This window comes from Pelmatolapia mariae, linkage group LG13 (assembly GCF_036321145.2).
Source record: "Pelmatolapia mariae isolate MD_Pm_ZW linkage group LG13, Pm_UMD_F_2, whole genome shotgun sequence".
Taxonomy (NCBI): domain Eukaryota; kingdom Metazoa; phylum Chordata; class Actinopteri; order Cichliformes; family Cichlidae; genus Pelmatolapia; species Pelmatolapia mariae.
The window spans coordinates 27,527,098-27,552,641 of record NC_086238.1 but is presented as its reverse complement, the minus strand read 5'-3'; the positions used below and the strand labels follow the sequence as shown (position 1 = coordinate 27,552,641).

The window sequence follows — 25,544 nt, the reverse complement described above, 5'->3', positions numbered from 1 at the left end:
ACATGCAGTTAGTGGGGATCTTCTCACCTTGTTCGCATTAACACAGAGATGCATTGAAGATAACCTTGTGGTTAGTGCCTTCTATTCGATGTACAGACTGAATAATAACACCTTCTAATTAGCATGCAGCCTGTTCTGTCTCCTATTGGTGCTTTTCTACGAGTAATCAGTGCTTGATGTCTTACTAACCTTAACTTTTTTCACAACATTGATAACAAACACGCACAAAACAACAACAACATATCTTATCTAAAAACAACTTGATTGGACCACAGTTTTGATGTTCATCCTACATGTTTATTGAGATTGTCTAATGTCTGCCACGGTATCTTCTCCCACGTCTGCGGACACCGGAGGCCTTGTGGGGTCTCCTGCGTCTGCGAACGGGGCGAGAAGACCTCGCATGTTTGCGTCTATACCTGCGTCGTGGCATTGTCCAAACGGCGGTACCTGCGCCACGTCACGGGTTCTATTTATGGACTCACCTGGCAACTTTAGTGATGTCACTGCTGATGTTGTCACTGTTGGTGTGACCTCATGACTCATTCATGCCATCTGAACTGTGGTGTAATTATGAGTCACAGGGGGACGTGTATTCATTCACAAAGTTGATAGATAGTTTGGGTCATAACTGAAAGACACAACGATGCAGTCAAATCATTTGGAATTAAATATCTGTAAATTACAAGATTTAGAGGGTTCTGACATCACATCCAGTCTCTCTGCTGTGATTTCAAATATCAATGCCCAAACCCCACCACCGACAAATAACACAGAACACGCAGCCAGTGACGCACCAAACACACACCACGTTTAGTGACCAATAAATCAAGCGCCACAGGTGGTGTAAATGACAGATCAGGGATGTGTAATAATGTTGATTTTTTTCTGTTCTTGTTCCTTTTTACCAAGCTGGGTTTGTTTGTCCTTGTTTCCCTCTCCTGCAGAGTTCCTCCTGACGGAGTTCATAAGCCAGTCAAAGATCTGCACGTCACAATGGACTGAGATGTCAACTTCCTCCCACCAAAAAAACAAAAAAAAGTAAAGTCGTCATGCAGCATGAGGACAAAAAGTCATACTACAGCTATTGCACCCTCTAATTTATTAGATTCTTTCAATTATGTTTCATAGGGGCCTCGGAGCACTTCTGCAAACCAAATGAGCTGTGCTGGAACTTACACCATCATGTAACCCAAAAAAGGAAATCTCTTATTCATAAAAAGAAAAAAATGTTTGCTTTGATTATTCCTTGAGAAACTGAATGTCACGGTCCTGGGTCGATGGCCCAGTGTTTTCTGTTTTGTTTTATTAATCTTTGATTTCTTGATGTGTCTTTGTTAGTTCTTAGGTTTTGGTTCTGTGTCCCCGCTGTTCTGTGTTGGTATTGTGCCTCTATATAAATAGCATCATAATTTCATATTTTGTCAGCACTTCCTAGTAGTATGTAACTACACCATAAATGTCAGGGTTTGCGTGTTGAGATATGAATGGAGGACCCAAGATGCAGGCACTGCTGATGTGAGTGAGCTTTATTCATGGAGAGTGACATACAAACAAAGGCGAGGGAGGCGAGAAACAAAACTAAGAAAACCTAAACTGGGAAAGCTGAGAACCAAATAACAAACCTGGACACAAGGGAATGGAGTTAAAACACAAAGGATGACAAGCAGGAAAAACAGCATGGAGGAGCACAGACGGACCAGTAACACACACAAGAGGACAAATGCTATAAATTAGTGAGGGCCCGCTTGAAGCTGACGCTCCGGCGCGTGTGTCAAAAAACACCAACACACCGCTTCAGAAGCACTCTGTCGATGCTTGATTCGTTTGGCCACAGTCACGTGATCAGTGATGTCCAATTGTGAATTGTGAATTGCACTGTGTAGAGTGGGCAATCATAATGAAGCAGTTCAGTTTTTTTGTAGATTCAAGCTGCTCTTCATATTTTTGACCACCAGATGTCACCAGAGAGGACTGTGTTAAAAAGCTTCCAGTAATGAATCGTTTTTCAACACAAGCTTCAATGCTTCAGAAAGCTTTGTTTGGCCATCACTACTATAAATACACACAGAGGGAAACGAGGAAACTGCACACAGGAGGGGGACACAGCTGAGCCTAATGAATCTGACGAGACTGAGCTGAAAGACGAGATGGATCATTCAAGTACTGTACATGATGTGGGTAGATGCTGTACGTTTATGGGCTGCAGGAGAGGCACACATTAGGGTATTTGTGCAGACGAGGTTGTTTGGGGTGCCTGCGTGTTTGCCTGCTGGGCCTGAGCGAGCCTCTCATATCTGTGGCCTGGCGGTCTCTTCTCTTGCTGAGGATCTTAACGTAGTTGGCTGGGACGAGCATGTGGTCTCACCGTCCACACTGGCCAGGAGCCAGCCACGCACACGGGGCTGTAGCTCTAAACACGAGGGAGAGGAAAACACTGTGATAGATGTAAACATGGGGCACGCTCACACAAAAGAAGAGCCCTCATCTGTTAGTTGTAAGATAAGGAAAACAAAAATAGAAGGTTTTGGGTCAAAGCACTCAGAATCAAATGTCCCGCAGCCAGTAAAAAGCTCATCACCTTTAGGAGCGAGGTTGAGCATCTCTCCAGCTCGCATAGAAAGCTCCTCCTGAGAAGCAGCTGTCAAGTCATATTCTCCTCTGGCCACCACGTGGTCGTCCTCCTTGCTCGCCCAGTTAGTGTCTAAACCAAGCAAGGAAACTGAATGAAAGACATTCATAATTTTAACTGGTCTTAACCAAAAACAAGTCCTTCTGCTTTTCCTTACACTTGTAAAGTAACTAATGGCATATGGAGCTATGGTACCCAATTTATTTGCCACAGAGTTACACAAAGGCACATATGATGTCATACAAGCAGACTCATCTTTACACGTGTACTGCAGCCCTGAACATTACCAGGTTCAGATTCTATTATCAAACTTTACAACAGCAGCCTTAATTACTTTAACTCAAAACAATTAGCACCTGCAGCCACTGTCCTGTGTTGAGTACACCTCTCAAAACAACAAAATGTACTCATGTGAATATGTAAGTGCTTGCTTGGGGCGATCGTGGCTCAAGAGTTGGGAGTTCGCCTTGTAATCGGAAGGTTGCCGGTTCGAGCCCCGGCTTGGACAGTCTCGGTCGTTGTGTCCTTGGGCAAGACACTTCACCCGTTGCCTACTGGTGGTGGTCAGAGGGCCCGGTGGCGCCAGTGTCCGGCAGCCTCGCCTCTGTCAGTGCACCCCAGGGTGGCTGTGGCTACAGTGTAGCTTGCCATCACCAGTGTGTGAATGTGTGTGTGAATGGGTGGATGACTGGTTGTGTAAAGCGCTTTGGGGTCCTTAGGGACTAGTAAAGCGCTATACAAATACAGGCCATTTACTGCTGTTCCATCTCTTCCACCTGCTGCACAAACCTGCTGGGGGGGACGTCTTCAAGGTGAGGTGTGTGTGTCTGTATCCTCCCAGGCTGTAGCCACCACAGATGGAGCTCCCATAGAGGCTGTAAGAGGGGAGAAGGAGCTGTTGGATGGACGGTAGGACTGCTGGACCTGACGAGGGGGCACCGGGGGCGCCATCCTGGGCAGGACAGAAGAGCCAGCAGGGGTGGAGGAGCCTGTAGCTAATCCCAAATCTGTAGATCTGTTTGGTGACAACATAAAGATAGAATATCAGTAAAATCCACCCATAATTCATTGCAACATTAATTGAGCAAAGCATTAGTTCGAAACGTCATGGAGTCAAGCTAAACCACAAACTGAATGAACAGCTCATAGAGTGGCTCTCTTCCACAGCGTGTCCTTTGTCCTTTCTCCCTCCCCTCAACCCCAACCAGTCCTCAGAGGCTGCCCCTCCCTATACCTGGTTCTGCTGGAAGTTTCTTCCAGTTAAAATGGTGTTTTTCCTTCCCACAGTCACCAAGTGCTCACTCAAAAGGGGTTGTTTTGATCATTTAGTTTTCTCTGTATTACAATAGGGCCTCCACCTTGCAGTATAAAGTGTCTTGAGGTGACTGTTGTTGTGATTAACGCTATATAAATAAACTGAAATTGAATTGAGTCAACACTTCCTCCTGCCTCATCTCCAGCTCTGCTACTCTTCATCTGTACAGACTGTGGAAAATACACAATAAATTCACCATCAACCAGCAGCTAGTGGCAACTTTTAGCATGGGATGTTTTCTGACATGAGCTGACATTATGAACCAGTCAACACACCTTAAATATCATTATCACAGCTCTGATTGTTCAGCTTCTCCAATCTGATGACCATATTCTCTTAACCTTAAAAAGATATGTTGATATGTCCAAAAAAGATAAAGATGTGTCCAGATTTAATTCCATTTCCTCACTTAAAGCGGAAAAAAGTGTCAGGGTGGGGGGACTGATTGAACTGTGATTGTGGAATTTGCCTCACACAGGTGCGTTCACTATTGCTTGTTTGAGAATACTGCTGTATATATACAAATGCTGACTGTACAAACAAACTGTTGTACATATATTTTTAGAATTATCGGAAAATGTTGAGAAAAAGACAAGAAAAAACAATGACTTGCAGCATCAAGCGGAGGAGTTTAATCTTCTCTGGGTCTCGTTTAGGAGTTTGGGGACAGCTGAGCAGAGGACTGACAGATGAAAAAAAATGAGCTTTCTCTAAGGGTGTTGCCTCTCCCTTAAAGACAGGCTGAGGAGTTCAGCTACTCAAAAGGGGCTCAGAGTAGAACTGCTATTCCTTCACGTTGAAGAGAGGCTGATGAGAAAAGGAGAAAGAGGCCCCAGGGCAGACCCAGGACACTCTGGAGAGGCTATATCTCTCAGCTGGCCTGAGGATGTCTTGGTGTTATCCCAGAAGAAGTGGAGGAGGTGGCTGGGGAGAGGGAGATGTGGGCTTCTCTGCTTAGGCTGCTGCCCGGGTAAACCAGTCCTTGATAAGCAGAAGAAAATGGATGGATAACAATAAAAAGCAGAAGAAGCTAAAAGACACAGACACAAATTTAAAATAAAACATTATTAGTTATGAATTGAAAGATATAATTATTCAGCTATATAATAACTCAGCTTATAAATATACATGTAGGCATTTTTTTAAAGTAAATTATCGGGCAAAGGAACTGAGTTTGTTGGCAAACAGCAACAGGAAGACAGCAGCTACATTTTCTTCTGAATTGACAGTTAGCAAGTACAGAACAAACAGAAATGCAATTACAATATTTATTTTATTAATTTAACTTATTACCCAGAACTGCAACAAAACAAACAAAAAACGCTCAATTAACAGAAGAGAGAGAAATCTAGCGAGACACTCTGACTAGGACACGGCCTCAGAGGACCAAACTAGCAGTCAGCCACTTGTACGGCTGTGCAGATAAATAATTAGTTGCCGTTTTTGTTTTGGGGGCTTTTTTTATTCCTGGGACTTCTGATCCTCTCCAAATACACAGGGAAGTACCTGATGCAGCTAGTTTTGGGTACTACCATCACCAAGCATTTACAAAATCTATTAGAGGATAATAAAGTGTTTTCACCAACTTGGCCCAGAAGAAAAACATATTTTAGCATATAAAATAGCAGTCTCTTCCAAACAAGTCCTTTAGCATGCTGATGTTAAAAAATATCATGTAGAGTAAGACAGGCATAGAGAACAGCACTGACTGGGAGAGGCTTTGAACAGATGACATACTCAGTTCAATTCAACATATAAGACTTTAAGAATGCACAAGCATCTATCAAAAACCTATTTAATCTATCATCTGTGATATTATTATATACAATTAAATAAATATTTAAGAAAAATTGTGTATGTTTCTGTTCTGTGTCCTGTGTACTGTTTGTTTGTATATGTGTCTTTTTGCTGCTGTTACAACCAAATTTCCCCTTGTGGGACAATTAAAGGATTATTCTATTCTAATTATAATGTATTGTTTATCTCCCTTAAATAAACAGGCAGCCTTCAGGTATGAAATATTCATTTGTCTACTGTTTCAGTGGCTTATAGTGCCCCACAGGCCTCAATGTGAGTTTGAAGCCATTATAATGTTTAAGTTGTTTAACGATAAACAGATTTTGAATGAAAGCCACGGAACTTCGGTAGCACAAAAAAGTCTATATTCTTTGTGTCCATATGGATCAGTCATATTACCATTATTTCCCCCTAAGGTTGCCAAAAGCACCAAGTTAATACTTGAAAAAACTGCAGCAATACACAAAAATATAATCAATATTCTGTTTACTTGGTGACAACGCCGCTTTTAGCCTTCAATCAGAAAGCCCTGAGTTGGCTAGTTAAGCATCGGGCTAACGTTTAAAGCTTTCACTTTGGAGAAGTAACTCGCATTACTGCTACTGCTGTGTAATCTTGGTTAAATTCACAGCATATTCCATAAATTACCCTGCAATAACTAACTGTTATAATAGCGGCACCGTATTGCATCACACTGAGTGCATTTCAATCATTTATCCCGCGAGTTTGCTAGCTAGCAAAATAATAAAAACGATTTTAAAAATTAGCATGTGTAACGTACACACTCGAGAAAATGATTTACTAGGACTTACGCAAACTCCCCCATTGTGAAAACGTACAAATCCTTCTTGTATTTTTGGTTTTCCAGCAAACACTCATTAAAACGGCCTCCAGGCACGTTAGTGCACTCACCCCCGACTGTTCGGTAGTGATGCGCGAATCATGAACGAATCGTTCAATACTCGAGAATCACTTTACTGACTCATGAATCATGATTCACAAGCCCAACTGACTCACTGACTCATCCCTGTTGCTGTTAGCAGCAATATATCTAGCTTATAATTAAAATTGTGGAGAAAAACACAACATCCAGTATCTTAACAAAAACATTTCTGCTCTGAACTGGAAGAAAAAACCCTGAGTAGAAGCTCACATCAAGACAATAGCTCCTCGGTTCACAGTAGCATCGCTCTGCTAACATGCTAACAGCACATTTGAGCTACTCACCCCCTCCCTCCTGTGCTGAATCGTAGAGCCAGCGAGTCACTCAGGACTCGCTAACCCCTCCCTCCTGTGCTGAATCATAGAGCCAGCGAGTCACTCAGGACTCGCTAACCCCCTCCCTCCTGTGCTGAATCGTAGAGCCAGCGAGTCACTCAGGACTCGCTAACCCCCTCCCTCCTGTGCTGAATCGTAGAGCCAGCGAGTCACTCAGGACTCGCTCACCCCCTCCCTCCTGTGCTGAATCGTAGAGCCAGCGAGTCACTCAGGACTCGCTAACCCCCTCCCTCCTGTGCTGAATCATAGAGCGAACGAATCACTCACTCGCTCACCCCCTCCCTCCGGGCTCACAGCTTCTTCTTCTTGGTTGGCAACCAATGTTAAGGCGCATTACCGCCCCCTGGCTCACGGCTCAGTGGACATTTAGATGAGAAAATATATACTTGACACATTTAAGGAAAATACTAATAAAATAAAAATAAAGAAGATAAATGTTCCCTTTAGACATTTTTTTGCTCTTTTTTGCTTTATAAAATTGTTGTTTTCTTTTAGAATCACTCATCTTAGCAGTAGGATTTACATGAAAAGAGAAAAGAAATTAAGTTTGAGTGAAAATGTACATTTTTTGCACTCTCTGGTCAACTGACTCAGTGAATCAAATGACTCAAAAAACCCGATTCACTTTGGTGAGTGACTCATTAAAACTCGATTCAGTAAAAAGAATCAAATTTACCATCACTACTGTTCGGGGAGGGGGTGGGGGGTCACAAATTGAAACAGACTGACGTGCAGAGCTACAAGGCAGCCCAGGCAGAGAAATGTTGCTTTTAGACTTTTTATTTCTCTATCTGATAAGAAAACTATTCAATCAGATAGTTATTTGTGGTGAATGAAATACAGTTTCAAGACGTTTTAAGCACAAAATCCCAAATAGAAGCACTACAATATTAAAATCCAAGATTGTTCAAGGATTTCAAGCACCCGTACGAAACCTGCATATGAAGTTGATGATTGTTAAAATAAAATAGAACATTTTCATCAATTTCTTGTACGAAATGACTATATACAGAAAAGCTCGACATGTTATGCAAAAGAAAAAAAAACAATTCTCGTAATTGTCAGTTTCGTAATTTCAAAATTCTTCAAAACTAACATTTTCTTTGATTGACTCATATTAAATTTCCTACGGTCAAATTCAGTGTGAACAATATTACACAAACAAACATGTGTGTGTGCGCCTGCGCATACATTAGAATCACTTTGATCCCTTGTGATGCGGTAACTTTGCTTTGATCCTGTATGACTGGTAGCTTTGCTTTGATCCCAAAACCCATAAATACCAGCGCTCACCTATTATACTTTATGGCATAACGGACGTTGACCTGACACCAACCCAAACCCTTTCGAGACGTTTTGAGAACATTTTAGGACAGAAACCAAAACAAGTTCAGTTTTGTTTCTAACCAATTCACAGAGCAAACAGACAGATCGTGGCTATTAAAGTCAACAAGAGCGACCCTGAAATTCTGCAACAGGCAAAACTGACCAAAGAACAATTTCAATACGAGACAGATTATCAGTCCAAGGAAAGTCGATATATAAAACCTAAGCGTTTCGATGACCTCAAACATCGACTGAAGGTTAGGCGAGGACCTGAAAATGGCCAACCATTATTTGTTAGTCTAATCAAACAGATGTTGGTCATGTTTCTGAGGTCGGTTTTCTCCTTTTTTATGTTGCTCTTTCAGTTTTTCTCCTGAGATGAGGTATGAAGTGTCTGTGGTGCAGCTGATCTGGTCTGTCTCGAGACAGTCCAGGCTGCACTCACCTGCAGCAGGTGGAGACTCACCAGAACATTCAGACCTCACAAATTTTGTCTTTCTCAACTCTTCTATAAAGGGTTTCTCTCCGGAGGAGGTCCACCTTTATAATGGGTGGCCAGGCGGCCCAGTCTGGGTTTTTTCTGCTTTCTTTCACACGCCTGAGGGGTGGTGCCACACCATCACGAGGGCTGGCTAGGCTTTCGCAGCCTGTCTGCACGACTGTGTTTATTGTGTTATATATTTCAAAAAGATGCACATCTGCAGTTTCTTTGGTGGATCTGGTCTCGTCTGTCTTGAGACAGTCCAGGTTGCACCCACCTGTAACAGGTGGAGACTCACCAGTACATTCAGAACTCTGAATGTGTGTGCAGTGTGCGCAAAATTTCGATGTTCGGATTTCTTTGGGGGAGTTTATCTCTGGATGTGTGTAAATGTATGTGCATTCATGTCTGCCTGCATGGAGATCTGAGGTTGGCTGGTAGGGTGGACCTCTGTGCATAATCACAAGTGTGTGCAAACATTTCGGTGTTTGGATTTCTTTGGGCCGGTCCATTAATGTAAAGAGCGAGGCGGCCCGCTCCCGGTTTTTCCTGCTTTCTTTCCCGCACCTGGAGGGCGTCGCCACCTCCTCATGAGGGCTGGCTAGTTTTTGGGAGTGTGTGTGTGTGTGTGTATGTGTCTGTACAACTGTGCTTATTGTTTTGTTTATTTCAAACAGATGCGTGTCCTCACCTCTGCAGTGCTGCCGTCTCCTGTATCCCGGCATGTTTCTAAGGTACGTTTTCTCCTTTTTTATGCTGTTCTTGTGGTTTTTGCCCTCAGATGAGGTTTGAAATTGGGACTATTTAACAGGATCATGACATCACATATATTTAGAATCTTACCACCAATTTGATCCTTTGATCCTTAAATCCATAAATATGGGTAAGAAGCGATGACTTTTAGTCCATTAATCACAGCATTTATGTTCGCAGAATTGAAACGTTCGCCAGAGAAGTATTTTGAAACATCTGGATCCTTTTCGGAGTAACTGTTTACAGATTCCAACATGTCTCAGAGAAAACAACCCTACAGATTTTTAAGGTAAGTTTTCTTTCTTTTTTCTGTTTTTCTGTTGTTCACTAAAAGAAAAGAGACTCACACAGGCTCACCTCTACACGGCTGCCGTCTCCTCTAACCCTGCATGTTTCTAAGGCAAGTTTTCTCCTTTTTTATGTTGTTCTTTTAGTTTTTGTCCTGAGATGAGGTTTGAAGTGTCTGTGGTGCACCTGGTCTGGTCTGTCTTGAGACAGTCCAGGCAGCACCCACCTGTAACAGATGGAGACTCACCAGAACATTCAGATCTCACAAGTTTTGTGTTTCTCAAATCTTCTGTTGAGGGTTTCTCTGAGAAGGGGAGGGCAGTGAGGCCTGGCGGAGGTCCGCCAATATGAAGGGTGGCCATGTGTGTGTATCTGTTAATATCTGGATGTGTGCAGACTTATGTGCCTTAGTTTGTTCATGCGTGGAGATCTGAGGTTGGCTGTTAGGGTGGAACTCTGCACATAGTCACTAGTGTATGCAACCATTTCCATGTTTAAATTTCTTGGATTTTGGGTTCTTTGGGGGACTTAATCTCTGGATATGTGCAGATAAATGTGCATTCATGTGTGCATGCGTGGAGATCTCAGGTTTGGTCATAGGGTGGACCTCTATCCATAATCAAAAGTGTGTGCAAACATTTCCGTCTTAGGATTTCATGGAATTTGGTTTCTTTGGGGGACGTTATCTCTGGATGTGTCCTGATGTATGTGCATTAATATGAGCATGCGTGGAGTCTGAGGTTGGCTGGTAGGGTGGACCTCTGTGCATAATCACAAGTGTATGGGAAGGGAACTCAAAACTGGATTATAGATGGCAGACAGTTGGTGTCGTAAACCACCGCCTCTGTTCAAAGATGGTCGCTCACAGTGGACAGAAATGTCTTCTTTCAGACGCCTTAACGGCCACTCACATCCTGGGCCATCTGACCTCAGGAAATCACATGATAGGGTGGGGCCAGGTTTCACAATAAGCTCACCCGAAACCCTGGCTGATTGTGACCCACACCCATTTTCACACCTTGGCTCATGTGATTACGTGGAGGATCATCAGGGCTTCCTTTTGTCTCTCTTTGGGGGGAAACTCCCACTGGGTTTAAATCTGGGACTCTCCACCATTTGACCCGTAGAACTGAAGAAGCTTCTCGGATGAGAGGTGAAACGTCTTCAAGCAACTTAAAAAAGTCCAGACGCTTTTCTTTCCAAGCTCCTTAGACTACGATGACCTGGATGACTGAGAACCTTCACAGACATACAAGTGTGTGCAAAAAATTCCATGTTTGGATTTCTTGGAATTTGGTTTCTTTCGGGGACGTTATCTCTGGATGTGTGCAGATGTATGTGCATTAATGTGAGCATGCGTTGGCCTCACTGGTGATGTCAGCATGCCGGTGTCCTCTGCCCTGCCTGGTGATGTCATCAAGCCTCTCTCATGTACCCTTTCAGGCGATTTCAGCTCTGGCCTGACAAATATGAAGAAGATTTTGCTGACCTGGCTTTTTATAGCAGAAAACCTTCAAAATATTCTGCAGTAGAACAAAAATAGAAGGAAACAATGACATATGAACATTACCTGATGTAGCTGAAGTGAAGAAGGCCAAAGTGAAGCGTCTGGTCCGTGCTTTGTGTTTAAGTCTTTTTGAGGAATCATTTACTGTTTTAGCTGTTTGGTGCTTACTGAAAAAGTTTTTTTGAGTTTTAATCTGTAATTATGACACTTCTGGCAAAGTACATTTGTATTTAAAAATCAATTTAGGATTTTAGTATGTCAATATCGCTTTATTTAATTGATTTTGAGTAGAAAATCGATTATTGAAACCCAGCCCTACTGGTGGCCAGTCAGGCCAGAGCTGAATGGGTTGCTGACATCACCAGCCAGGGCAGAGGAAAGTGGTCTGCTCAAACCAGAAGCCAGGGCATAAGAGAGTGCTCCACAATCATTGGTCAGTCATGTTAAAATCCATTATCAGTGGAAAACAAACCTGATCCTCTACTAGAGGCGATTGTGCAATACCTTTTAGACATAACACTCAGCAAACAGTTGTTATCAGTTAAAGGTAGTGAGATTTGGAGTGATACATGACACATGACGGAATAAGACACGCAGACTTAACATGACGAACCAACGAGGAACACGCACACTGTAAATACATACAGAGGGAAAAGGGGACTGGAGATGAGACATGGACATAACTAAGCACAAACAGAACATGATGGCTGGGGGGGAAAACACACGTGACAGAAGGAATGGGTCACAAGGGGAAAACATGTAAACGAGAAGAGGAGACGGGGGAAAAAGACTACTAAAATACAGGAAGGGCTGGGGCTGGGGCAGCCAACCAGTCACAGACAAAGAGCCACATTTTTTACTGTGTCACCGCCAAGAGCCACATCATACACCTGGGCACACATGAACATCACCCATCCCTTCCTCTGCCCTGAGTTCAGTTCCAGGTTAGGGTATCAAACTCAGGACCCTAACCCTATCAGGCCGGGGTCTTTGTGTGGAGTTTGCATGTTCTCTCCGGCTTCCTCCCACAGTCTAAAGACATGCAGTTAGTGGGGATCTTCTCACCTTGTTCGCATTTACACAGAGATGCATTGAAGATAACCTTGTGGTTAGTGCCTTCTATTCGATGTACAGACTGAATAATAACACCTTCTATTTAGCATGCGGCCTGTTCTGTCTCCTATTGGTGCTTTTCTACGAGTAATCAGTGCTTGATGTCTTACTAACCTTAACTTTTTTCACAACATTGATAAAACCTGATCATTGAGTACCGAAGTGGTAACTCCATTGATGCCTTAACTGATCTTTTGCCATACACATATTGAAGGGAAGCCCGGTGTAAAATACCATGTAAGAGTTCTCTCCAGCGTTTACACTGCCAAGGTGGGTGGCAGTGCTACCAAATCCTACTTAGATGAAATAAAGCAGGTGGCAAAACTGAGTGGCAAAAGTTTTGAAGAGGTACTGAAGTCGATGATGACAGAGATCAGTGAAATCATTGGGAGTTCAGAGACCGATGATGAATGTATGCTCTCCTCCATGCAAATTGATGATCTAAACAGGGAGAACCAGCTTCACCCCTCTCTTGAAACTTCTGAGATTGCACGCCAGCAGTTGTCTGAAGATCCACCATAGGTAGGATTGATTCAAGGTGGTGTGGAGCCACACTTACCTGTTGATTTCAAAAAGAGCCCACTTAGTGTGGCAAACAGTTTCAACCCACCTGAAAGTCAGAAAGTCATTGTGGAACACATCGTGAAGAAAGATGACTTGATTGCACATTCATATTCTCCAATGAGACTCCACTCATTCTCTGGCAGGATCCCCAGACCCAGCGGTGAGACAGATTATGACACATGGCGTTCACATGGCGAACTTCTCAGGAAAGACCCCGCCATGTCTGAACTTCAAAAATCTAGAAAGATCTTTGAGAGTTTGTTGTCCCCTGCAGCTGACATTGTAAACAGACTGAGCCCAGAAGCTACACCTGAAACTTACCTTCAGTTGCTGGATGCAGCTTTTGGAACAGTGGAAGACGGAGAGGAGCTTTTTGCCCCATTCATGAACACTCTTCAGGATCCTGGTGAAAAGGCCTCTGCGTAGCTCTGCCGTCTTCAGGCTGTGGCTCAGGAGGTAGAGCTGGTCACCTACTGATCAGAAGGTTGGTGGTTCAATCCCTGGCTCCTCCAGTCTGCATGTCAAGTATCCTTGGGCAAGATACTAACCTGAACTTGCTCTTCGATGCATCCATCGGAGTATGAATGTGTATGAATGTTGTTAGAAAGCACTATGTATAGATAAAGTGCTTGTGAGAATGGGTGTGATTGGGTGAATGAGGCATGTTGTATAGAGCGCTTTGAGTACTCCGTGAGAGTAGAAAAGCGCTATATAAGAATCAGTCCATTTACCATTCAGGGCGCATTGAACTTCACTCTGAAGAGGGGAGGAGTCTCTGCTGAGGATGCAGATACACACATTCTCAAGCAGTTTTGTCGTGGATGTTGAGACCACACCTTGCTCTCAGATCTTAATCTTGAAAACAAGAAAAGCCAACCTCCAACATTCTCAGAACTTCTATTAATGTTCCGAACAGAAGAAGATAGACTTGCAGCTAAAGCCACATGGATGAAGAAACACCTTGGCTCAACCCGGCAGCGGGTTGTGGCACACTGTCAAAAGACCTGCACCTGTAGTGAGCTACAGACAGTGACTCAATCTGATTCTGACCCATTGACAGATCTGAGGAAGCAAGTTGCATCCCTACAGAGTCAACTTACTAACTTGATGGCAAAGAAACAGAAGAAAAGCTCGAATGGCTATGGCAACACCTAACATCAAGGTCACACGTGCGAAACCTGCCAACTTGCAGCAGAGCACCCAGCCAAAACCATGGTACTGCTTCAAGTGTGGTCAGGATGGCCACATCTCAGCAAGTTGCAGTAATGACCCAGACCCCACTCTTGTCGCTGATAATAGGAAGCAATTGAGAGAGAAGCCTAGCATTTGGGAGATGCAAAACACTCCATCTGCTGACCAGGATTTTTAGACACAGTCTCAGTTGTGGGGCAAACTGGGACTGAAGCAGGTCAACATTGTCCCGCTAAATCTGGAAGACAAGCTAAACCAAGAGCACAGGCCACTTTGAGACAATCCCATGTTGGAGAACAACCTTTCAGACTACCTAAGAGGCTCATAGGCACAAAGAGTACAGGTCAAGTCACGATCAAAGGTAAGGTGTGCAGCTGTCTCCTTGACACGGGTTCTCAAGTGACCACTGTCACCAAGTCCTACTATGACCAGTATTTGTCTGAGCAACAGATAGAGCCACTACATGACCTTTTGGAAGTTGAAGGGGACAATGGGCAGCTTGTACCTTACCTGGGTTATGTTGAGATTGGAATCACCTTTCTTAAAGACTTTCTTGGTGCTGAACTAGAAGTCAAAACGCTAGCTCTAGTAGTCCCAGACACCAGGACATTAACGAAGACTTGTGTATTGATTGGAACAAATACTCTTTTTTTTTTTAAGTATGTTTATTGAGAGTTTTTGATATAAGAAAAAAAAGAGACCCAAAAAAAACAAAAACAGACAACACAACAGCAAGGGCAAAAACACACAAATAAGGCAAAAGATTACACTGCAACGACAAAAATACTACTTCAACACTGACAATAAACAGAAATAAAACGCTAAGGTGGTAAGCTGAGTTATTGGTGATCGATCAAACAGGACTTTGTTTTAATACATGGTCTAAAAATGGCTGCCACACATCAAAGAAATTACTAAGTTTGTCAGCTAATGTGTACCTAATTCTCTCCATATGCAGTAAAGCAGTCAGTTCTGTCAGCCACATTTTGAATTGAGGTACAATATCCGACTTCCAGATAGTCAAGATAATTTTCTTAGCAATTACCATTCCGAACAAAACTGTAGTTTGTGCCGCAGAGCTGAGGTGTAAAAGGGAAGAGGAAGATCCAAACAATGCAATTATTGGGTCCGGCTGTAATGTGCAATTATAGATATCAGAAAAACATTTAAAAATGTCCAACCAATAGTTATGCAATTTGGGACAAGTGCAAAATAAATGAGTGAGAGAGCCTTCTCCAAGTTTTACAACGATCACATATTGGACTAATAGAAGGAAAAATCCTGTGCAGTTTAGTTTTTGAATAATGAAGTCTGTGAAGCACTTTGAATTGAATTAACTGATGCCTTGCATTTATAGAGCAAGAATGGATCCTACACAGACTCCTCTCCCACACCTCATCTCCAATTTGCAAACCAAGCTCCTCCTCCCATGCCATCTTCAAAAAGTCAGATTTAAGATTTAAATACTCAGAAAAAGCTTTCACAAAACCAGAAACCAACTTTTTAGAATCCGGGGAACTCAGAAGGACTGTAAAAATTGACCCCTCTTCCGGAAGAGATGGAAAATTAAGGATACTCTGACGAGCGATAGTTTCTTATCTGTAAATAATGAAAAAAATGTGACGCAGGGAGAGAGAACTTGTTCTGCAACTGAGTAAATGATGCAAACTGCCTGTCAATATATAAGTCTTTGAGAGTAATAATACCTTTCTGTGTCCAGACCTCAAACGAGGCGTCTAAACATGAGGGTGGAAATGCATGATTACAATATATTGGAGTATGAATCGAAGTGTCTGGTAGAGCACAGCCTTTTTTGATCTGACTAAAGATTTTAACACAGTTCGAAACTATAAAATTATTGACCTTGGTTCGTGGATTAGAGGACGAAAAAAGAAGAGCAGGGAGGGAACTATTCTCAACCCCACCACTCTCTATGACCACCCACGGGGGGGTATCGGCAGACATGACCTTTTTGTACCCTTCCTGCCAGTAAGCAAGAGTTCTAGCATTTGCAGCCCAATAATAAAACTGAAACAGTGGCAGAGCAAATCCACCCTTAGGTTTAGACTTACATAGATGAACTTTTGATATCCTGTGAGTTTTAAAGCCCCAAGCAAATGGTAATACTACTGAGTCGATCACTTTAAAAAATTGCTTATTCAAAAAAATAGGTAAGTTTAAAAATAAATATAGAAATTTAGGAAGGGAAACCATTTTTTTTCCTCTTTCTTTTCTTTCTCAGCACTCTTTGTGTGGTTTGAGAAAACAGTCCAGTTGTTAAGAACTATGACTGAGAAGAATCCGCCTGTGTACAGCAGCAGGCTGCCTTCCTAGAATTTGGATATCCTCCGTGCGCTCGTCTCTGCATTATGTACATTACCTCTCTTGGAACGTTAAAACCACAGCAGCTTTTTATACTTTTTTTCATTCACTATCAGCTTACACGTAAAGTCTACTCTGAAGAAGATTATTCAAAACATGCAACACAGTCACCAATCCCAGCAAATTCACCCCTAAGTCCGACTTTACAATACAGAAAATAAAAGAGCTACATCTCAGACTCTACAGGCTTCAGTTAGCATGTTAAATGTGAAAGTTCAGTTAGAAAAAGACTGAACAAAAACAGCCTGAGTTGAGCAATTGACCAAAGTGACAAACATTGCTCTAAATAATACTCCCCTAATCCAAGTAGTCACCCAAACCTGGATGTGGATTTAGAGGCCTGAGGGCCATCTCACACATTTATTCAGAATAAAACAAGTTTAAATTAAAATTAAACAAATCAAAATCTTATGGACGTATCCCTTTTACATGTTGGTAAAATGTTTAGGATGACATGGAGATATAACACTCATGCACCCTGAAAAAGGTCTAAATATGTATCAAAGGGACTCACTGAACATCAGTGGATTTCTATGGGGCAAACGTACTTAAACCAGCCACTGTGACCATTGCGGCAGAGCAGAATGAATGATACTGATGGGGACTGTGAGGGGGTTTGTAGTTAAATTCCTGCTCTTACAGGATCAGTGAGTGTCTGTTTAAAGATTATTAACATACTTTTACATCACTATGGAACACCAGCATTTCTGCACAGGAGAGAACCACCTGCCTTAATCTACCATGATGCTCTGTGTTGTGTTGTCATGGCAATATGAAGTCAAATAAATACAAATGTAGAAAAATGCACATTTGAAGGAGGACAAGAAGACAGCCAACTGGAAGAGCTTTTGAAGCAGGAAAACTTTTCTGGACTTCTCTTAATTTAACTGGAAATTTTGCTAATACAAGTCAAGGAGGAAACAAGGAGGCAGGTTGGATTACATCTGAGGACAGGACGCATGAAGGAGAAGCATGAGGAGAAAACAGCAGAGCGATGGTGCAGAGCTAATCGTGGATCAAGTCAAAGAAGCAAGCATCAAAACTGTGAGTAAACATAACACACAAAGAGTTACAAATTACTGTGCTGATTAAGGAAACATTAAATTGGGTTAGTTTGGGGTCTGGAGCTTAAGGTTTGTGGGTTCAGTTGGTCTCAAAATTGAGGAAAGACAAAAAATGTTTCTTTTGAAAGGCTGTTGGAGGATTCTTACTGTGAGAAATATCTGGGTGTGCATCTGCTTTTATTTTAAAAAAAGTTGAATTTTATTTCGTCACATTGGAAAGGGAGAATTGGAGGATCAGGACAATAATGTGGCCAAATTTACTGTTTCCTTAGTCAGAACAATAATTTTGATCTGAACTAGAAATGTTGAAATGGGTTATTTTCTTTCTTCTCTACTGATCACTGTGTTACATGTTGAGTTACTTGTCAGTCTACATTAATGTTAATGGTACTTTTAAAAAATGCAGTTTATTCGTAATTTTGTAGAAAAAGGCTCTGCACCTGTGAAAAAAAATAGGTATCCACACCCCCAAAATCACTGTAGATCAGAGTAGCTAAGCCCTGGTTAACAGCAATTATATTACAGGAGATGAAAAATATTGGAATGATTGAAAGAAACAAAGATTGCTTTAAGGTTTGAAGATTCGACTTTCTTATTTTTTTTCTTTTCTTTTTTGTCTGTCCCATTTGGTTCTTTAGCCATCAGAATTGTTGTCTGAAGACCAACAAGGATACCAAATGGATTTATTTTGCCAAATGGATCATCATGGCATTGCCGTATTGGTCCATTTGATCAAACTTTGTTGTTATTATTTATTTTATTTTCAGTTGTTACAGATGGGACAGACATGACTGGGGGATAGGAAAGGGAGAAAGAAAGAGAGGAAGGAAAAGAAAAACAGAAGGGAAAAGGGACAGTGAGAAAGGGCACTTACAAAGACAAAGAGAAAAAAGGTGGATCACCTGTTGAGAGAAAAAGAAGAGAAAACAAGCAAAAAAACCCCCCCAAAAAACAAAGCAACATACTAAACACAACACCATCACGTTAATCTAGCTAAGTGTAAACAGCAGTAAATACTAAATACTGAATGTTGTTGTGCAGCACGCAGGACAGACAGCGCACAATGTGCTTTGAAGTAGCAGCTAAGAAAGGTGTAGTTTATGTCTACGAACAGTGAACACCCATGTGCACACCTGTGTGGATCAGCGCGCTTGTATACAAAAGGTTTCTCCATGTAACGGTCTGCTAGAGGGTGTGGAGGGCCATAGCCCCGTCCCCCAGGAAGGGAAACCATTTTGATTACATTAATGCGACCTACCTGACACGGTTTTGTAAACGGACTCAGGCGCAGACCAGGAGACCTTTCCAGAAACTGATAGTGCGTTTATTTACAGTGGTGTCACCGGGTGATTATATATATACAAGGTGCTCGGGGAAGGGGTCCGGGGCTCCAGGGGGAAGGGTCCAAAACCACACTCTTTTCCACTCCAGTCGCTCCTCTCACTCACTCGGGGGTACAAGGACGGGTCCGGGGGGAATCTATGCATACACAGAGAAAATCCAGTCAGCACAAGATCATAAGGAAACTCACAGACTAGACAGATTGCTGAAGCACTAACGCGGGTGACTCAACGTTCCAGCGACGAGTAGTGTAGGTCTGCCATCTTAAAAAGCCCTTCTGATTGTAGTAACCAGCGCCAGGTGTGATGATGAGCACAGGTGTGGGGGCCAGGGGCGGAGCCCACAGTGAGCACCGCTGTGGCCGGGGAAAGAGGGAGAGAGAGCACAAGAACAAAACAAATGTTGCCAAACACGGAATCAACCGGTGAGGCACGGGGACCGTGACACTACCATGGAAATAGGGATAGCCCTCCATTTCTCAATGTCCTTTTTCAATTTTTCAACTTGTTCAAGATAATTCAACTTAAAGATCAATTTAGGATCCTTAGGCAAAATAACACCCAAGTATTTCAATCTGTCTGTAATTTTAAAAGGCAAAATTTTCAAAAAATCAACATCCAAGTTTGCAGTTAAAGCCACAAACTCACTTTTCTGCCAATTAATTGTATAGCCTGAGATTTCCCCAAACGACCTCACCACATCTAAAAGTACAGGAACAGATCGCTCAGGATTTGACAAGAGCAAAACAACATCATCCGCATATAAAGAAACGTAGTGCTGACAGGGTCAATGGAGGGCTCGTTCCTAATGGCTACTGCAAGAGGTTCAATAGAAATTGCGAAGAGCAAAGGGCTCAAAGGGCAGCCTTGTCGTGTCCCGCGGTGTAAAAAAAAAAGGCGCTGATCTATCTTGGTTAGTAAGAATGGAAGAAGAGGGATGCCTATATATCATATCAACCCATGATATAAACTGTTCGCCTAAACCAAACTTCTCCAGTACCCGAAGCATATAGGCCCACTCGACCTGGTCAAACGCCTTTTCAACATCTGAGCTCAGTACTGCGATCTTGGAAGCCCCCCAGTGCCTATGATACATAATATTCATCAATCTTCGAACATTAAAGAAGGAAAACCTCTGGGGGACAAACCCAGTTTGATCCGGGTGGATGATTGATCCAACATGTCCATTTAATCTGTTTGCCAAAATTTTAGAGAAAATTTTCATATCCAAATTCAACAAAGCAATAGGTCGATAAGAAGAACATTCTGTTTCATCTTTTCCTTCTTTCAATAACAAAGAAATATTAGCTTCTTCAATAGTAATATCTGAGTTTAAAGCCTCTTGTGCAGCGTCATTCATTTTCGGGAGATCCAGCTTCCCTAACCAATCAGAAATATTGCCCCAAGATTTCGACATATAGAGCTCTTCATAATATTCTCTAAATCTCTCATTAATAGCTTTAGGGCTAATTAAAATTTCGCCTGATCTTGATTTAATTTTATGTATAGCCCTACTGGCCTGTAGGCCTCTCAGCTGCCGAGAAAGAAGCTTATGAGGCTTATCTCCAAACTCAAAATGCTTCTCTCTGATCCTAAATAGTTGATCTGTTACTTGACTAGATAAAATTGTGTTATACTCAAACTTCCTTTTAATAATGTCTTGAAACAAAGAGGGACAAGAGGAGGCCTTGTGGTCCTGTTCTAACTGTGTTAATTCAATTTCTATTTCTAACAGGCGTTTCCGGTGTTCTTTTTTTAACGAAGATTCAAAAGAAATAATTTCTCCTCGCATTACCACTTTAAATGTTTCCCATAAAATTGAATCAGAAACGTCTTGTTTATCATTATGTAGCCCTGTCTGCAATTATTCGGGCTTGCAGTATAAAGAAAAGAAAAGTTTACGGTTATAAAAAATGGTTAAAATATAAATAGTTGATAAAAGGTTTAAAAATCATATACTTGGGTACCAATGTATTTCATTTGCAGTTAGAGTCCAATAAATAAAAGGGTTTCATGATTTAGAGTTCATTTACTGTGCAGAAGCAATATGTTGGGGTGTAACCTGAGTTTGTTTACCCATCTAATGTCAGTTATCTTAATGTTGTATTGTCATTGGTTGTTGTGCTGACGAGCCAGTCAATGTCACTCTTCTCTGTTATGGGGGCGGGACGAGTGGTAAGGTTGTGTGAATCTGTGGGAGCGGACACAGAAGCTAAGTCCGAAGAGAGAGATGTCGTAAGGCAAACGTGGTGTGGATTTTGCATCTAAGTGTATCATTGAGGTCGACTACCCGTGGTCCTGATATTACTTATTTGTGATCTGCAAGAGGTAAATGAGACTGTGTGCCTTGACATTTGTACTGTAACTATTCGTTATAGTGGTAAAATGGCATGATATGTGATGCTAACTAGCGGCTTGCTAATTAGCGCAGCTTACCGCGTTATGTGCTATGATACCATGCTGTATGTTTAGCTCTGTGATTTTCAGTCAAAGCATGCTAATGCTAAATCGTTATGTGATAGCATTTGGTATTGTAGCTCAAGTGTTTTAATATGTTTAGAAGCCGAGGGACGCTGTGAAAGGCGAGGGAGAGAGAAGTTTCTGCCCAGATGGACCCTGCTGTTTTCTTGCCCCTGACTGTCTTCACTACTGGTGAACTAACTGCTATCTGCCCGTTTCTGATTGACCCACTAACAAACTCATTGGACTTGTGAGTACTAACTGGAACTAAAGTGCACGTATTTTGTTTATTGCTCAGTTTGAGTGAAGCGGCCATCAGTTTTAGGCCTCACCGCACCCGAACTTCGAATCAGGCCTGCAACAAGCACTGTGCTACAGGTGTAGTGTGGACAGGTTAAAGTGTGTGTGTGTGTGTGGGCCCACTGTTACAAATTTGGTTTAAATTGAGTAAGTGTGTAGTTATAATTAAAGTTATTTACAAAGGTTGAAATTCATCCCTTTTAAAGGTGCGAGCGGTTGTAACCGAAATAACAGTTGGTACGCTGAGTAAAAGTTATTTTGTTTTGATAATCTTTCATTTATAACCCATGTAGTCACATTTACCGTGGTTTTGTTTGTTTATTTGAATTCAATTCATTTCATTTTATAAAAGTAAGTGTTTATTTTATTTATTTCATTTTTATCTAAATAAATACCCGGTGAGGGATTTAATTTGTGTAAAATACAGTGTGGTGGTCCTTATTAATTCAATTAGAGGGTATCAGGTATCATTATTAATAGCACTACGAACCCAGGCCCAGTCTCATTGTACTATATACTCTAGCTTTACCATAGCTACGTGGGACCTCGGTTACATAAATGGAGGCACCGCTGGGATTGTTAACTAAAGTAAACTAAAATTATTTTTGGACCAAGAGAAAAAACAGGTCGAGCCCACAACTGTTAAAGAGTTAAAGTAGTCAAACGTGCAACAACAACCAAAAACAAACCAGATAGCAATGATGACACACCAAATGAGCAGACCGTCACAACTTGAGTTGGTCAACTGGTGTAAAGGGGAATCAATAGATTTGAAACATGCTCTACTATTGTATGGGGTACCGGAAGGTGTTTCGAGAGATGAAATAGAAGAAACAGCAGGGACTATCAAAGCTTTGGGAAAGGTAGTAGTTAAGGGAAAAATGTCTAACTCTCAACTACAATCGTTAATGGTGTTTGTGTGAGTGTCGTGAGGAGATAAACCCCATGACAATCCCCCCTGAGATAATGCCAATAAGTGGTGGAAGTGGCTGGAAAGCAGTGTACTACATTGAACCTCAGCCAGATGACTTTGAGGGAAAGTTACTCACTTTTCTGCAGAATGAAGGGAAAATCTTGGACGATATCCAAGGGTTACGCACCCATGGAGGGGGAGTGGATGGTAATTCTGAAGCCATCATCCGTGCAGTAGGTGAGTTAATGGTCAGAACAAACAAACAGCCTGAAAGTCATTCATACAGACGTCTAAGGACATTTTCCGGGGTCAGTCCCACCCCAGCTGGGGAAGAAGCCTTAGAGATCTGGTTGGAGCAAGCGACACTTCTAGTAGACGAAGGTGAGTGCTCCGATAAAGAAAAACGTTGACGCATACTGGAAAGTCTCAAAGGGCCTGCCTTGGAGATCATTCAGGCTGTGCGTCTGACTCAACCTGATGCTAGTTCCCAGGACTACATAGAGGCTATAGAGACCATTTTCGGCAGAGTAGAGTCCGCAGAGGAGCTCTACCTGTCATTCAGAGCCCTTCACCAACAGCCTGGTGAGCGCCTGTCTGAGTTTGTGCGAAGATTAGAGAGGTCTCTTGTCAAAGTAGTCCAGGGAGGTGGCTTACCAGTTAGCGCTGCTAACAAAGCTCGGTTAGAGCAGTTAGTTAAAGGATCCACTTCTGAGCTTATGTTGCTTCAGTTGAAAATAAGGGAGCGAATGGATAGTCCTCCCTCATTCCTGAACTTGTTAAGAGAGGTGATGGAAGAGGAAGGCCGCCAAGCAGCCAAACAAAGCCAGACCCCATCTAAGTGTCACCAAAGGGTTCGCACAGTTCAGGTGGAAAAGGAGAAAGAGTCTGAATCGGTCACGCAGAGTGAACGGCAAGCTCAGATTCGAGAGTTGAGAGCACAGTTAGAGGAAAGAAGCCACTCAGGAATTCAACCACCGTCTGATTGCATTTTCAAACCCCCAACAGAGAAGCAAAAACAGAAAAGTGATTCGCAGAATGAAATACGGTCACTCAGAAAGCAAGTGAAAGCACTAGAAAATAAAATGAGTGTGATGGCGGTGAAGTCTACAACTGACCCCCCACAAGAACACTCAACTCAGTCTCGTAGACACAAAGCAGCTTCTTGCCCCAAGCCTGCTTCTTTTAAAGCATCATCTTCTAGAGAGAGTGATGAATATTTCTGCTATAAATGTGGAGAAAATGGCCACATAGCTACAAGGTGCACTGCACCTGAGAACCCCCAGAAAGTCATAAGAAAACTTATACGATTAGTACGAGGAGTATCTGGTCCTAACAAGGAGGACCCAAATCCTACAGGAGAAGAGCAATGCGTTGCTCGAACCAACAAGGTTGAAGTCCCAGAAACTGACACAGGCCTGCCTGAGGGTCTTGTAGGCCCGTCATTTATTCACACAGTCAAAGTCAATGATGTGGCCTGTGATGCTCTTATTGATAGTGGGTCTAACGTGACTATAATCTTTGAAAGCTGGTATAACCAACACTTGGCAGATGTCCCCATAAAACCTCTCTCTCGTTTGGGACTCTGGGGACTTGCTGACACAGAGTATCCCTACAAAGGCTATGTTGTTGTGGAGATGGAGTTTACCAAGGAGATCACTGGTGTCTCCGGGCGAGTAGAAGTGCTCGCATTGATTTGTCCTGACCCGAAAAACCAGCAACAAACCCCCGTGTTGGTTGGCACCAATACGTCTCTGTTCCGCCGCCTATGGGACTTGGTGCAAATGAAAGGTGACCAGAACACAGTGCATTCTATGAGAATTCAGTCTGTGTATGCCCCCATTAGGGCACAGGAGCAACTGCCAAAAAATGATGTGCTGGGACAGATAACATGGAAAAGGCCCCGTCCACCCTCTCTATCGCCCCAGGAGCAAATTGCTATGCCACCTGCAAAGTAGACAGGCACAGTGCCCCCTCCAAAGACCTTATCTTGATCGATGCACCCTCTACCCAGTTACTCCCTGCCGGCGTGCTGGTACAGCCAGGTGTGCTCTCAGATGCTGGCATAGACAGCAATAGCTTGAATGTGCTCCTCCAAAATGAGTCCACAAAGACAGTGTCCATACCAGTGGGATCTGTCATTGCTGAAATGTTTGCCGTGGATACAGTCACCCCAGTCCAACCCTCTGACCTTGCCACTGAGAAAATAGATCCAAACCTCTTCGATTTTGGGGACTCCCCTATCCCTGAGGAGTGGAAAAGTAGACTTCGGCAGAAGTTAGCTGAGAGGAGAAATGTTTTCTCAATGCATGAGTGGGACGTCGGCTTGGCTAAAGGGGTTGAGCACCACATTCGTCTACATGACCCTAGACCTTTCCGGGAGAGGTCAAGGAGACTAGCCCCAGCCGACATTGATGATGTGAGGCGACACATACAGCAGCTGTTGGCTGCTGGAATTATAACAGAGTCCCGTAGCCCCTATGCCTCCCCAATTGTTGTTGTGCGGAAAAAGAACGGGGCTATACGAATCTGTATCGATTACAGAACACTGAACAACCGCACTACACCTGATCAATATACAATGCCCCGCATTGATGATGCCTTGGACTCCTTGTCAGGCAGCCGATGGTTCTCAGTCCTAGATCTGCGTAGTGGCTACTATCAGATAGAAATGGCTGAGGAGGACAAGGAAAAGACGGCATTTATTTGCCCCCTTGGTTTCTATCAATTTGAGCGCATGCCACAAGGGATCACTGGAGCACCTGCAACGTTCCAATGCTTAATGGAAAAGGCTGTTGGGTACATGCATCTTCTGGAAGCCCTTGTGTACTTGGACGATATCA

At 42.7% G+C, this 25,544-nt stretch overlaps 1 protein-coding gene across 5 annotated transcripts; it reads right to left on the bottom strand.

Moving 5' to 3' along the window:
• Nucleotides 1–1,514: 1,514 nt before the first annotated feature.
• LOC134640300 (peroxisomal membrane protein PEX13-like) lies at nucleotides 1,515–6,988 on the bottom strand. Of its 5 annotated transcripts, none has more exons than XR_010573923.1 (5): nucleotides 6,557–6,667; nucleotides 4,561–4,928; nucleotides 3,422–3,647; nucleotides 2,582–2,704; nucleotides 1,515–2,413 (listed from the first exon to the last, which is right to left on the bottom strand). XR_010573923.1 is itself a non-coding variant. In XM_063491984.1 (5 exons), exons 2-5 carry the CDS (start codon nucleotides 4,232–4,234, stop codon nucleotides 2,292–2,294), a joined length of 483 nt encoding a protein of 160 aa, XP_063348054.1. In that variant the 5' UTR covers nucleotides 4,235–4,928; nucleotides 6,972–6,988; the 3' UTR covers nucleotides 1,515–2,291. The 5 variants fall into 5 exon arrangements, 3 of the variants coding, with proteins under 3 accessions (XP_063348054.1, XP_063348052.1, XP_063348053.1); XM_063491984.1 differs by lacking the exon at nucleotides 6,557–6,667 and adding an exon at nucleotides 6,972–6,988 and having other exon boundaries at nucleotides 4,223–4,928; XM_063491982.1 differs by having other exon boundaries at nucleotides 4,223–4,928.
• Between the last annotated feature and the right edge of the window lie 18,556 nt (nucleotides 6,989–25,544).

Coding starts and splice junctions, on each gene's coding strand:
- LOC134640300 (XM_063491984.1), bottom strand. Junction 2,705..3,421: donor GAAGACGTCCCCCCCAGCAG/GTTTGTGCAGCA, acceptor TGCTTGGTTTAG/ACACTAACTGGGCGAGCAAG. Junction 2,414..2,581: donor GCTCAACCTCGCTCCTAAAG/GTGATGAGCTTT, acceptor CCTCGTGTTTAG/AGCTACAGCCCCGTGTGCGT.